The following is a 12,015-nucleotide window of genomic DNA, read 5'->3' as shown; positions in this document are numbered from 1 at the left end:
ACATAGAAAGAGTTCAGGGCACCAAGGAATTTTAGAGGGATCCATATTGACAAGAAGACACACATTTAAATTTATAGAGATGTCTTTCTTTTTTATGCAAAGGTCTATTGATTCACTGGGTAGGTGTAAAATTCTCTGTTCTCTGTATAATTTGGTATCTAAAGTCAAAAGTAGGAGCGAAAAGGAAGATTTTTGCACCTCCATTTTGCAGATTGGGAACTGAGGAATGAAGGAATTACATTTCCCAATTCAGCAATCATAAAATAATGTAAAAAATAATAATGAGTATTGGAAAACCAAGCCATGGTTTCTATCCAATGGCAACAGCAGCGAGATAATAAACTCTGAAGGCAAAATGGCAAACTACAGCTGCATATACTTGGCATATAGTTGAAAAGTGATAAAGGACAACTTTATTCTAACAACACCTGGGGCAGAACTACCTATGGAATACTTTTAACACAGAAATACAAGTTTAGAATAGTTGGGTGCTAAAGAAAGAAGCAGCAAGTATATGGTATGTAGCGAGTAGAAAAGGAGAATAACAAGAGTTAAAACATACTCGTCTCATCATATTCTCCTGTACCAAATCTTTTCTGTACCGGCTTTGTTGATTTTCCCTTTTTCTCCACTCAAATCCAAAGAAGTGTCAGCAGCACTGGCAGCACCCAGCGCTCTCCAGCCGGCAAACAAGTGGCTGCTCATTCACACCAGGCGTCCCGGCCGGGGCTGTCCCCTACGGTGCCGTGCCTCCCTACGGTGCCGTGCCTCCCTCCGGTGCCGTGCCTCCCTCCGGTGCCGTGCCTCCCTCCGGTGCCGTGCCTCCCCGCCGTCCCCTGCCTCCCGCCGCCCTGCCCCAGCCCTGCCGCAGAGGCGCTCCCGGGGCCCCCCGAGCTGTGGGGCCGAGCCCCGGCCGCGCACCCCCGGGCCCCGCGCCCCGCCTGGGGACCCGCGGCAGAAGGAGCCGTGGGAGGAGGCGGCCGGAGGCGCGGGGCGAGGCGAGGCTCCGGCGCTGCCCTCCCGCCGCACTTACCGGGGCCCAGGAGCGCGGCCATGGCGGCGCGGGCGCGGCGGCTCCCGCCCGGCGGGGCCCAGGTGCCCGAGCGGCGCCGCCCCTTCAGCACCGGCCGCGGGACAGCGCCGCCCGGCCCGGCCCGGCCAGGCCCCAACCACACCGCCTCCGCCTCCGCCTCCGCCTCCGCCTCTGCGGCGGCCAGCGACAGCGAGCGGAGCCGGCCAGCCCCGGAGCGGGCTCTGCCGCCGCTGTCACGCCTCTGCTTACTTTTCTTCTCGTGCCACAGTCGCTGAGCCCGACTGCGTCCGGATGAGACGCGTGAGTCCTTCGGCATCTCCCAGGGGATCTGTCACTCCCTCTGCACTTAGTTGGCATTTGGTCTCCAGAGAAATTGACAGAGCAGGTCTTCGGCTCCTGCTTATAAACTCTTTGGAAAATGCCTGTTGCTATGTCCTATCCCCTTCTGTAAGCACTTTTCAACACATTTTAGATGTGAATTTGTTTGTTTTCATCTCAGATGTGGAATACAATCTCGATCGGTTAAGGAGACAGAAGAGCTATGGAATACGTTGGACGGCAGACCAGGGGAAAAGAGAATTAATCCATAGTCTAGACCCAGACTGGACTATGAGTGTAACCTCAGGTGTTCAGTAAAATACCTCAAGAAAGAGTTTGCCGTACAAAAGTCAGCAGCTGACTTGGTACTTAACAATGAAGCAGTCAACCATAAAGGATGCACTCACGCACCTGCTGGCTTCTTTGCTTTTGCAGTGGAAGGAGGAGGAAGCAACAGATCCCTACTGATTTCTCCACGCTACTTCTTTTCACAAATGGCCTATCTCATACAGAATATGTTTAACTGTAGTAGGTCCTGAAAGGCCTAAACAAAAAGATGTCATAAAATTTCCAGCTTAGCTATCAGAGAGACAGATATAGTGGTTGAAATCCTGTCCCTACTGACAAAGCAAAACATAACCCAAAGTCCAGATTTTGGTTATTTTTCTTAGCTGAGGAAAAATCAATTTTGTATGTAATTTCTCATGGTTTTTTTTAACGCAGATTTTTAGCTTATTTTTTTTTTAAACTGAATTATTTATGTAAGCTCCTAACAAGAAAGTTACTAAATATTTGTTTGTGGGCTTTTTAAATTGTTCAATAAATAATATATTACTTCACCCAATATATCCAACAGCCACTGAAAAACCTAATTGTCAAGTAGAAAGGACAGCCTGAGAGATTAATATCATTTTAGCTGTGAGACAAATTCTAGGTTGGAAAGCTAAATTTGCCTTTGCCTTAAACCATTGTATTATGCAGCAGTAGGATATGATACATCATAGAGTGAGGGCTGAGTTAAACTAATGTTTGGTGTATTCTCCATCCTATAAAGCACTCTCCAGGTTAATAACACATATAAATTTTGATAATATCAGAGAATGAGATGGTTCTCTCTGTGTAGTCCAGAAGAAAAGGAAAAACATTGTGTTTTTGGAGGTGGAGACGGGGAGATATTATCTTACATTCATTGTGACTGCAAGGCACAAGCTTATCACTACAGTGACAGCAGTAAAGGAGAAACAGGCCAGAATGTGAAATGTGTTGAGAGACAAAGCACCAGAATGATGGTGGCACAACAACTTATATCTGCAGGAACAAATATGCTGTGTTTTAAACCCAATGTTTAATGCTGCTGTGGACAAGTAGAGACAATGGCATGAAAACTCTGTTTCTCCATTTCTCTCCATTTCAGTAGTGGAAATATTAGAATAGCAAAGCAGCTAGAGGTAACAAAATGCAATTAAGGCTCAGCTTTCAGATGATTTTCAGTATTTATATGCTGGATAAGACATGTACATTCATTATACCCTCTATTCTCCCAGCTATTTCTATCTCCAAAGCTGGCTATTGCTCCCAGTGATTATTTTAATTAAAAATGGTATTTCTTGATTTTTTTAAAACTAAAGAAAAAAAAGCATAGGAATATTTTCATCAAAAATATTTATTTTTGAATGAAAAATATTTTCATAAAAATAACCAGATATTTATCTTGATAACCATATTTCACCAATATTTAGCTTGATAAGAATAGTCTCTGTCAAAAATTTGTTAACGCTCTCTATCTATTCTCAGAATTTCAAATCTGATGTAACATCTGATTGTAAAATTTGAGTCTGAAAGATATGCTGTTTACTCAATAGAAATTGTCCAGAGAAAACCCAGAATAATTTTCTAATGAATGTCTCATATTTTATTTATCTTCTCCACATAAAAAGTACTGCTAAGTTAAAGTTGTGGTTAAAAGAAATTCCTAGAAATGTTGGAACATTTTAATTCTGAAGATCTAGGTGAAAATAAGAAAAGATAAAAAAGAGAACAAAAGATATGCTTTCTCTTACAAAGACAAAATTAATTAAAATTAATTATATTTCTCTTACAAAGACAAATTCAAGGCCAGAACCTCCCTTTCTAACATGGCACAGAACACCTCCAGGCTCCAAAAACTGCCAATGACCTTCAGTAATGTTCTTGCCTCAGAACTAACTTAGCTAATACAATTTATCCCCCTAGCATTAAGGTAGAAGCAAAAAAAATATGAATCATGTCAGCAGGTGGTTTTCACCCCCTCTTTAGAAAGATGCTAATTAGGATTTTTCCATGAGCATGACTGACATTGATACTTTAGTTCTTTGTTTGCTGGCCCAGGTTAGGAGTACTGTACCCTTTTCCTCTCTGTTTTCACAGGGATCTGGACAACACACCAGACAAAGCCTAAAAATTTTGCTGGCCTTCCACAGTGACCCACAACCTTCTATGTTTGAAAAGTATACATGTTCCCCTCTTATGCTGTCCAAGTTTTCTTAAATAGCCATAGCTTTCTACATTCTTTCTCTTTCTTCAACAAAAAGCTAAAAATGCATTTTCTGAAATAAAAATAAAGCTTTCCCAAATCTGCATATAATAGGTATTTTTCAACTGTGAGCTGAAATATTTTATGTCTCAAATAAATGATTACTGATAACTATTTTGCAGCTGGGTTACTATAATAGCTTTTAATTTTTTGACTATTTGGTTATAGCTAAACAAAAGAAAAATTTAGAGGACTTTTTAAATTTGGTTATAGCTAAACAAAAGAAAAATTTAGAGGACTTTATAAATTCCATTTTCCCATATCTGTAATGTTTTAATTCCGCAGCTGTTTGTTCAATCATTTCAAATTATATATATAAAAAAGATATATCTTGTTCAACAGTCCTTAACAATTCTGCATTTTCCATGGTTGAAGAGCAAAAATAGCCTTCTCATAGTAAAGGAATTGAGATAGCTATGAAATCAAATCCTGCGGTGCTTTCCACAATTATTTGGGTTTTATTTTCTTAGAAGAGACAAAGCAAAATAATTTCTTGAAATAACATTGACATAATAGCTATACTTAAAAATTAGGCTTACACATAGGAATATTGAAATTCCTATTATTTTATTTGATACTTAAACATTCTGTCCATTTATATATTTTTCTTTATTCTTTTTTAATCAAAAAAAGAATATTCTCCTTTTTATCTTTAAATAGAAAACTTGAATATACAAATGAATGCAAATCCCTTTCTCTCACTTAACACCAGTGTAAACTAGGAGGAATTGCAACAATGTCAAGTAAAACAGCTGTTGGGGAAGGCTAAAGCATAAAGTGATTGAGCACTTCATAAAACTATAGTTGCCATGATAGACAGTACATTGCATGACACTAGGTCAAAGGAGAACCTAGAAAAAATATTTACAAAAGGTAATCAAATAAAACCTGGTCAATTAACAATTGGCTTTACAGAAACATTTGAATATATGACACAGTCTTCTTTCTAGGCCAAATTCTTTTTAATGAAAAACAAAGTCCTCGCTCTCATCTTACCCTTTCTTTTGAAAAATCTGGACTGAAACACAAAATTAGTACCACAGGGAAATCGTATCTCAGTTTCTGATAATTAGCCTTCTTCTAACCAATAGACCACATTCTTCTAGAAGATGAAATCTCCAGTGATGCACCATCTTCATCCTTTTAAGGAGAAAAACACAATACATAGTAGGAAGCTCCAGGCCAGAGAGATTATCCCATATAGATTTATAACAGATTAGTAGATTTGTAAATTGATTGTATGTTTAGTATTAAATAGCAGTTGAGAGAGAAGTCATGAAAATGAAAGACAACTAATATTTCCTGTGTCAAAGATTTTAAGAGATCTTCTAGAGCAACTCTTAAACATTACAGACTAAAATGAGCTACCAAAGTTAAAATGTCCTGACCTTCAGTGGTGCTGACACTTGTTATTCCTGTTGGCCTGAGTAGGAAATTTGAGCCTATAGCACCTTTGAGTATCACATAAGTTTTATTTAAATGGTTATTTTTTAGGCACTCAAATCTGAGAAAGAAAAAAAAAAAAAAAAAGGCTGTTTAAGTGTAACCTCATGAAAACATCTGACTTTCAGCACTTTGGATTCACATCTTAGAAGCATGTCTGTACTTAGAAAAGTAATGTGGACTCTCCCCAGATCTGTAAGAAGTGAAAGTCCCATAATAAACACAGAACTTACTACAAGTGGATTTGCAGAAAAAGAAGTGCAAAGTAATGCCAGGATATCACTAGTGCATAAGTAAGCATTCCTTGTACGTGAGTCAATCATTTCTAGAAAGAGGATATAAATAAATCATGTTTGAGCCTTCTTTCAAATACTTACATTTCTTTATATGATATATTTTAGAACATTTCACAGCATCTAAAATATATAAAAATAAATATCTACAATATTTACAAAGTATGATACAATCCAATCTTTAAAAAGAATTGTAAAGACATGTTCTTTAGCTCATACTGAGGTAAGTAGGTTTCTGTAAGACTGAGAAGAAAGAGGATAGGCAGTTATTTTGAAGGAATCCCTTTGTCCAGTTGTAGTCTGTAGCACAGCTAAAAGCATGTGACACTCTCTGGCAGTTGTAGTGTATTGAGCCAAAGTCACCCTTGCTGTAACTCCATCGAAGTAAGTTTAGTTATGCTAGGGACAAATTTATCCCACTCTGCATTCTCTGTTCTGACAGTATCTTCTGCAGAAACCCTCATGGCTTCATCTATATTTGAAGTCATGTTCATCCCGGGTATGTGGAGATGCAGTTCCGCTGACTTCAATGGGCTGAGCATGGCTGGGATATCTGTAGATAAAATAAAGATTGTTTATAAAGATTCTAAGGATTGTAGATAAAATAAAATTAAGATTGTTTCACTGCTTGTATCAGTTGGCTGGCTAACTCTCTCTGATTATCTCTCTCTGAATACTTTGCAGGTGATAATCTAACAATAAAATGGTCTTCCAGAAAATGTTTCAAATTTCATTTGAAAATTTTAAGTGAAGACTAAGGGCATTTTTGATGCATAAATCTTGATTTTTTTTTTACTTTTCAACATTTTCATGTGTTCTACTACTTATTAATATGCACTATTTAGCAAATTGCCCTGAGGTTCCTTCTCCAGATGCCTCTCTGACCAGCAGGGAACCACAGCTTCCTGTTTACAAGTCAGTAATGGAATCATTGATAGTTTGGGTTTGAAGAAACATTTAAAGACCATCTAGTCTAACTCCCCTGCCATGAGCAGAGGATAGAGAGAAAAAAATGATGATAAATGAAAAACAAAGGGTAAAACATAATTTACAGTCACACTATCATATGGGTTTTGTATTTGTAACTTCGCTTTTGCCATACATAAAGGAATGGAAATTCTACTGAATTCAGGTGAAAATCCCCATTCCTTCTACATTAAACAAAAATCGGCTTCCCAGCTGCTCCTGAGCACATTCAATAGCCTACCTAACATGAAAAAGAACAGAAAATTTTGCAAAATAAATTAATATTAATATCTTATTTGATCAACCTAAGTCAAAACAGAATGCATGCTAAGCAGATAATTTGAAATAGTAAAGGACATTATGGTACTTCAATCTCTACACTCAATTTTGTTTAAAATATTTGTTACAAAATACACCACAACTTCAGATAATTAGATCAGAATAGAATACAGCTGTTCATAAACACAGTCATGAATAATTTTCATACTTTCAGGTGCTTGTTCTTTATTTACTTAGGAGGCTAAAAGAAGTAGGTATCCAAAGAAAATACTTGTATAAAGTATGACTTCTTTACTCCCTCCCTATCTGCAACACGACTTCTGAAATAAATGTGAAGAAATTTTCTCTTGCCATTACAAAATCAAAGTTATGGCATATTCTATAAAATATTTATTTTAATTTTCTTTTCTTGCAGTCAGTTCTTAAACACCCTTCTCTCTTTGTGCTTAGATCCCAACATTGATGGATGCACAATTAGAATTTACTTCCATGGGATCAAAAGGCAAAGGGACCAGTATACTAACAGTGGGTAATAGATGCAGTACCATTTGATGGAATTGTGTTTACGTTGGACAATGCAACCTGTTCTGAAAGTTTTGAAATGTTATCAAAATTGCTGATCTGGGTGGTCAAGGATTTCCGACTCTCTGTACTGGCACGACCTCTGGTGAACCGTTCGTCATGGTGGCTGCGAATGCCAAGGATGCAACAGGAAAATGCTGCTTTAAATTCTTCTCTAAATTTCCCTGTCAACCACACAAAAATCACTCATGAAAAAAGTGTACCATAAACTGCATTTCATCAAACTTTATAGATTTGTATATAAAGGAGTTATATAGAGCGAAATTAATGTAAAACACCCAGATGCTCTTCTAATGCAGAAGTAGAAAATTACAGTTTAATCATCCTGGAGAAAGACAGAAAAAAGACAACCTTTCTAAGCAGACATGCAAGGTATCATGTGAAGACTGAATTATTATTGGTAGACAGAATGGACAAACTAGAATGATTAATGAAACCACCTCAAAGATAGTCTGCTGATTAATTACATATATAACAAAAAACCAATTGAGCAAATATAGGCTTGACAGATTGAATCCTCAATTGATATTTGAAATGAGAGAGCATGGCTAATTTGTGTTTTATCATTAATAGATTTTAAAAGAAGCTTCACAATGTTTGATAGTTCCATGCTTTTGGGGCTCAGAGGAAATTGTTCAGATCAGTCCCACACTACACACCACAAAAAAACTACAGTGGGCCAATATGTAGAGAGGATCAATAGAGTTTTGCCTCCCTGTATTTAGCTGCAATAAAACCAGTTCAGGTCCTGATTCTGCTCTCCAAGCCAAATGACACATATTCAAACCAAGACAAATCTATAATAAGTAAGTAAACAGCATCTTGGCTGTTTCTTTGACATTGACCCTACTTGGCACAGTCTGGTCATGCAAGTACTATTAAAGACTCACAGCCTCCAAATCCCAATACTTGAACACAACATGCCAACAGGGGACAGCCCCCGGACTGTGCTGCCTGCCAGAGAGCATCCAGGGAGTATTTAGAGGAATGGTAATTGTTTCCAATCCAAGTCATGCCAGGAACTTCTCTACCACATAAATGTCATGGACAGCCACACTCCAGCACTTGGACTCAGGCCCTGGCACACTCTAGGTTACTCATTGGTAGACAGCCTGAAGGTAATGGGATACTTCAGGCAACCTCTTCTAGGAAGAGGATCTAGCTCCCACTGGAGGAGCTGAGCTGAAGTTGAACGGTCATTAATTCTTGCTATGGCTCATTACATTCAAATTATACATTAAACTTGAATTCTAGGTAACTGTAACTTACCACTGAGGAAGTTATAAATAATAGGATTGGCTGCACTGTTTGCATATACAAGCCAGTGTGAGAATGTGAACCAGGCATATACAGTTTCTCTGTCATCAGCATGATTAAACATCCCAAAAACCCTACAGAAAGAGAAAAGAAAACCTGAAAGATGGCAAAATTAGAATTAATTTAAAAAGATTTTACAAGTTCTAGCCTAATGTTCTCTCTGATGACCTATTTGGAGCATCACAGAAAGGCTGATTCAGCAGTGCTCTCTTGAGAGAATCCTCTCCCCAAACCTCAGCCTCCTGTCTTGGTGGCTTAGCACAACTGAGACTTTACTATGGTGAAGATGCACGGCTTATTTACCGAGTAACTGAAGTCATCTGGTGTAGATAAGCCAAGAAAAGACTGGAAAAGTTGCTTTTGATGTACTCATGTCACTGAGCTTCCTGGCTCTAAGCCCACTCTCCAATACACTCTTTAGACCACTCTCCAAATATCTCTTGAATTGAAAAGGCATTGAACTGCCCGCAAACCTGAAGCTGCCATTTTTCCTCCAGGAAAATCTGCATTTCCCAGACTCTTTACACATTACTTCTGCCATTTAAATGAAAATCTAACTCTGGGCCTACTCTGCTACTGTTGTTGAGGCAGCCTGTGTATTTCCTCTGTTTCAGGTTGTAAGTGGCCTGAACCATCTTCTGGAAATAGTTCTCTCTCTAGATTTTCTACAGAGGGACTTGCAAATGAAAAGTATTTAAATTAGGCCTCAGGGAAGAGCCAGAATTGAGTGGGATGTACTTAAACCTTGAAACTATCTCTTAAAAACTAAAATGTTCCAATAACACCCCAACTAAAAAAGCACCAATAACATGCTTGTTATTTTTAGGATATTCTGCCTTCTGCTATGTGCCATTACTTATTGGTATTCCAAAGGGCTCATGAGGTGCAAGTTTACCAAAGCCTCAGTCTGTCAGGCACTGTAGAAAAACCAAGAGTGTAGACACATATGAAATGCACAGAGAGGAAAAGATGAAAAATTAAAACAAAGCTTCATAGGACCAACTGAAGGGTTAGGCTAAGATCTCAAAACTCTATGTAAGTAGCTTAGGTTTGAAATCAGCATTTCACAGTCCTCAAAGCCAAGCCACAATGCTACACTCTGCTGCTCACCTTCAACTGCTGCTTTAGGTGACTGCACTTCCCTGGGGGCATTTACAGCAAACAAGCTGTAATCCCATGTAAATGACAAGGTTTAATGAGGAGATAGGTTCGATCATTTTCATGAGACAAGACCTTGTTAATAAGAGTTCCACAATCTGGCCTCTAGTTTAAGTACTGTGGATAGGTTATATATATATATATATATAAAAAATACATAATAGATAATATTTTCTTGTGATTGTATGCTTATTTTCCATTTCTTTGTCATGCAATAAATAAGCTTATCCATCCAAAGTATCTGCCAGAATAAAAGGAACCTTGTAACAGACAGAAAGCTTTACCAAGTGTTTATATTTTGGGATAAACTTTACCTTTTCAAGACATTGAGGATGCTGATTGGTAGATAGCAAAGTGCAAAAACCAGAAGGACAACCATTAGCATACGTGCTGTTTTCCTTCTTGCACGAATCTGTTTTATTTCAGCTGCCACAGCACTAATCTTTGACTTTGTTGATTGTCCCAGCCCACGGGGCTGTGCTGAGGGCTGCTGAGGCTTCCATTTCTTCTGAACAACAGAAGAAGTCCCTGGGATCTAAGGCAGACAAAATAAGGGCCATTTTGAAAAAAAAAAATATTTTAAAACCTGATTTTTTTCCACATATATAACAAGAAAAATAGACAGCTTGACATACACAATGTAAGCTCACACAGATAAAAAGGATTTTTAAATTAAATTAATTGACGTTGCTGCAGCAAACTAAATTTCAGACACACTAGTGGGACTGCATAAAAAATGGTGTTTTATTCACAGATATCAACTGATGCCCTCAAATTTTCTGTACTTCCCACATACCTTGCCTTGCTTGTGTCCTCAAACTATTAAAATTACTAACCCTATTGCTGCAATTACATTGCTATAAAGGTCTACATTAAATGTTTTGTTGTATAGCAGAGTAGTTTTCCCCATTACTATGCTGCTAATATAAGACACTAAACAGTTTTTCAGTTCTGGAAAATGAGGATTTAAAGCCTGCATAGCTTTAAGTGCTATAAAACTGCCATACATGCAACCTGGATGACAGTGAAGTAACTAAACAAATAATCGCAGCTGAAGTGTGGGTATCTCTGCAAAGTTCTTTAAAACTGAGGGAAATCATGGAAAGGTGCCAAGACACAGAAAGAATTGGTTTAGTCAAAGCCATGTTGCAATAAGCATATGTAGGATGATGCTATTAAAAAAAGAATTGGTTTTTTGTTTTCTGTGCCCTCACATAGAACAAGCCAAGTTAAACAATTTTGCTTCAGTTCTTTTAAATTACTTCCTGCCTGCAGTGAAATGAGAAAGACTGCAGATGTGAAGGACTTTCTCAGAGAACTCTTATTACAATTACATTTATAATATTTTCAATGTTATACAGTGTGAAAACTTTTGGCTGTAAATACAGTTTTATTGATGTGTAGTACAATTGTGCGCAGGGTGACTAATCTTGTGAAATATTTCAAGTTCAAAAGTATCTGGAAAGTTCACATTGTCTATTGTAAGCTTTCTTTAGTTTTTTATAATGGGGCTTATCCAGAAAAACTGACCAGAAAATTATGAATTTTTTATATTTATTTAAGTAAGAAAAAAGTAAACTAAAAAGCATGCACATTCAGAATTGTTCTAGAAAAATTACTATGTTGAGGTTTTGTGGGGTTGGGTGGTTTTTTTGGTTGTTTTTTGGTTTTGGTCTATTTAGTTATTTCTTGGCAGAGGGAGAGCATTGTGTGTGAATATCTTCCTTGCACAGACAAGGCCTTAGATCAGCATTTATGTGCACCACCAAACATGATTTACAACTATTGGAACATTTTGGCAAAGTTGCCATGCAATGATCAGGAAATCTATGAAGCAAAATTGGAGATAAGTTATAACATTTGGCTTTTTCTTGTGTATCCATGGATTTAAAACAACTCAGCTTCACAATTGCACGTCTGTCCTACTGCAAGGGGTTTACCCTACCTGGCTGTGTGGTGTAGCAAAGTGATAGAATGAGAGGAAATGATCTCAAGTTAAGCTAGGGAAGGTTTAGATTGGATATAAGGAAAAATTTCTTCACTGAAAGGGTTGT

At 37.9% G+C, this 12,015-nt stretch overlaps 2 protein-coding genes and 1 long non-coding RNA gene across 20 annotated transcripts in view; 1 reads left to right on the top strand and 2 right to left on the bottom strand.

Moving 5' to 3' along the window:
• GFRAL (GDNF family receptor alpha like) overlaps window positions 1-1,779 on the bottom strand; it is a 28,296-nt gene extending 26,517 nt beyond the window's left edge. For 6 of the 13 annotated variants that reach the window (XR_015282836.1, XR_015282834.1, XM_086876102.1 and 3 more), the window contains exon 1: window positions 1,283-1,779. Coding sequence is in view for 8 of the 13 variants with exons in the window: in XM_086876102.1 (XP_086732228.1) it covers window positions 1,283-1,349 (67 nt within the window). In the remaining 5 variants the exon portion in view is untranslated. Of the gene's footprint in view, window positions 1-1,033; window positions 1,157-1,282 lie in introns of those variants that run through there. The other 7 variants (XR_015282837.1, XM_086876105.1, XR_015282838.1 and 4 more) reach the window with 5 other exon arrangements.
• Window positions 1,120-3,963, top strand: LOC147654670 (uncharacterized). The gene is made up of 2 exons (XR_015282842.1): window positions 1,120-1,333; window positions 1,533-3,963. It is a non-coding gene; the product is annotated as an uncharacterized LOC147654670 (long non-coding RNA).
• A 506-nt stretch (window positions 3,964-4,469) lies between these two features.
• The window catches only part of HCRTR2 (hypocretin receptor 2), a 33,223-nt gene continuing 25,677 nt past the window's right edge, over window positions 4,470-12,015 (bottom strand). For 3 of the 6 annotated variants that reach the window (XM_086876109.1, XM_086876110.1, XM_086876111.1), the window contains 4 exons: window positions 10,276-10,496; window positions 8,756-8,877; window positions 7,450-7,650; window positions 4,470-6,212 (listed from right to left, as the gene is read on the bottom strand). In XM_086876109.1, coding sequence (XP_086732235.1) covers window positions 6,019-6,212; window positions 7,450-7,650; window positions 8,756-8,877; window positions 10,276-10,496 — 738 coding nt within the window. In that variant the 3' untranslated portion in view covers window positions 4,470-6,018. The remainder of the gene's footprint in view (window positions 6,213-7,449; window positions 7,651-8,755; window positions 8,878-10,275; window positions 10,497-12,015) is intronic. The other 3 variants (XR_015282840.1, XR_015282841.1, XR_015282839.1) reach the window with 2 other exon arrangements.

This window comes from Cyanistes caeruleus, chromosome 2 (genome assembly GCF_971803275.1).
Source record: "Cyanistes caeruleus chromosome 2, bCyaCae1.hap1.1, whole genome shotgun sequence".
Lineage (NCBI taxonomy): Eukaryota > Metazoa > Chordata > Aves > Passeriformes > Paridae > Cyanistes > Cyanistes caeruleus.
Note: the sequence above shows the minus strand (reverse complement) of the source record. Positions and strands in the feature narration are given on the sequence as shown.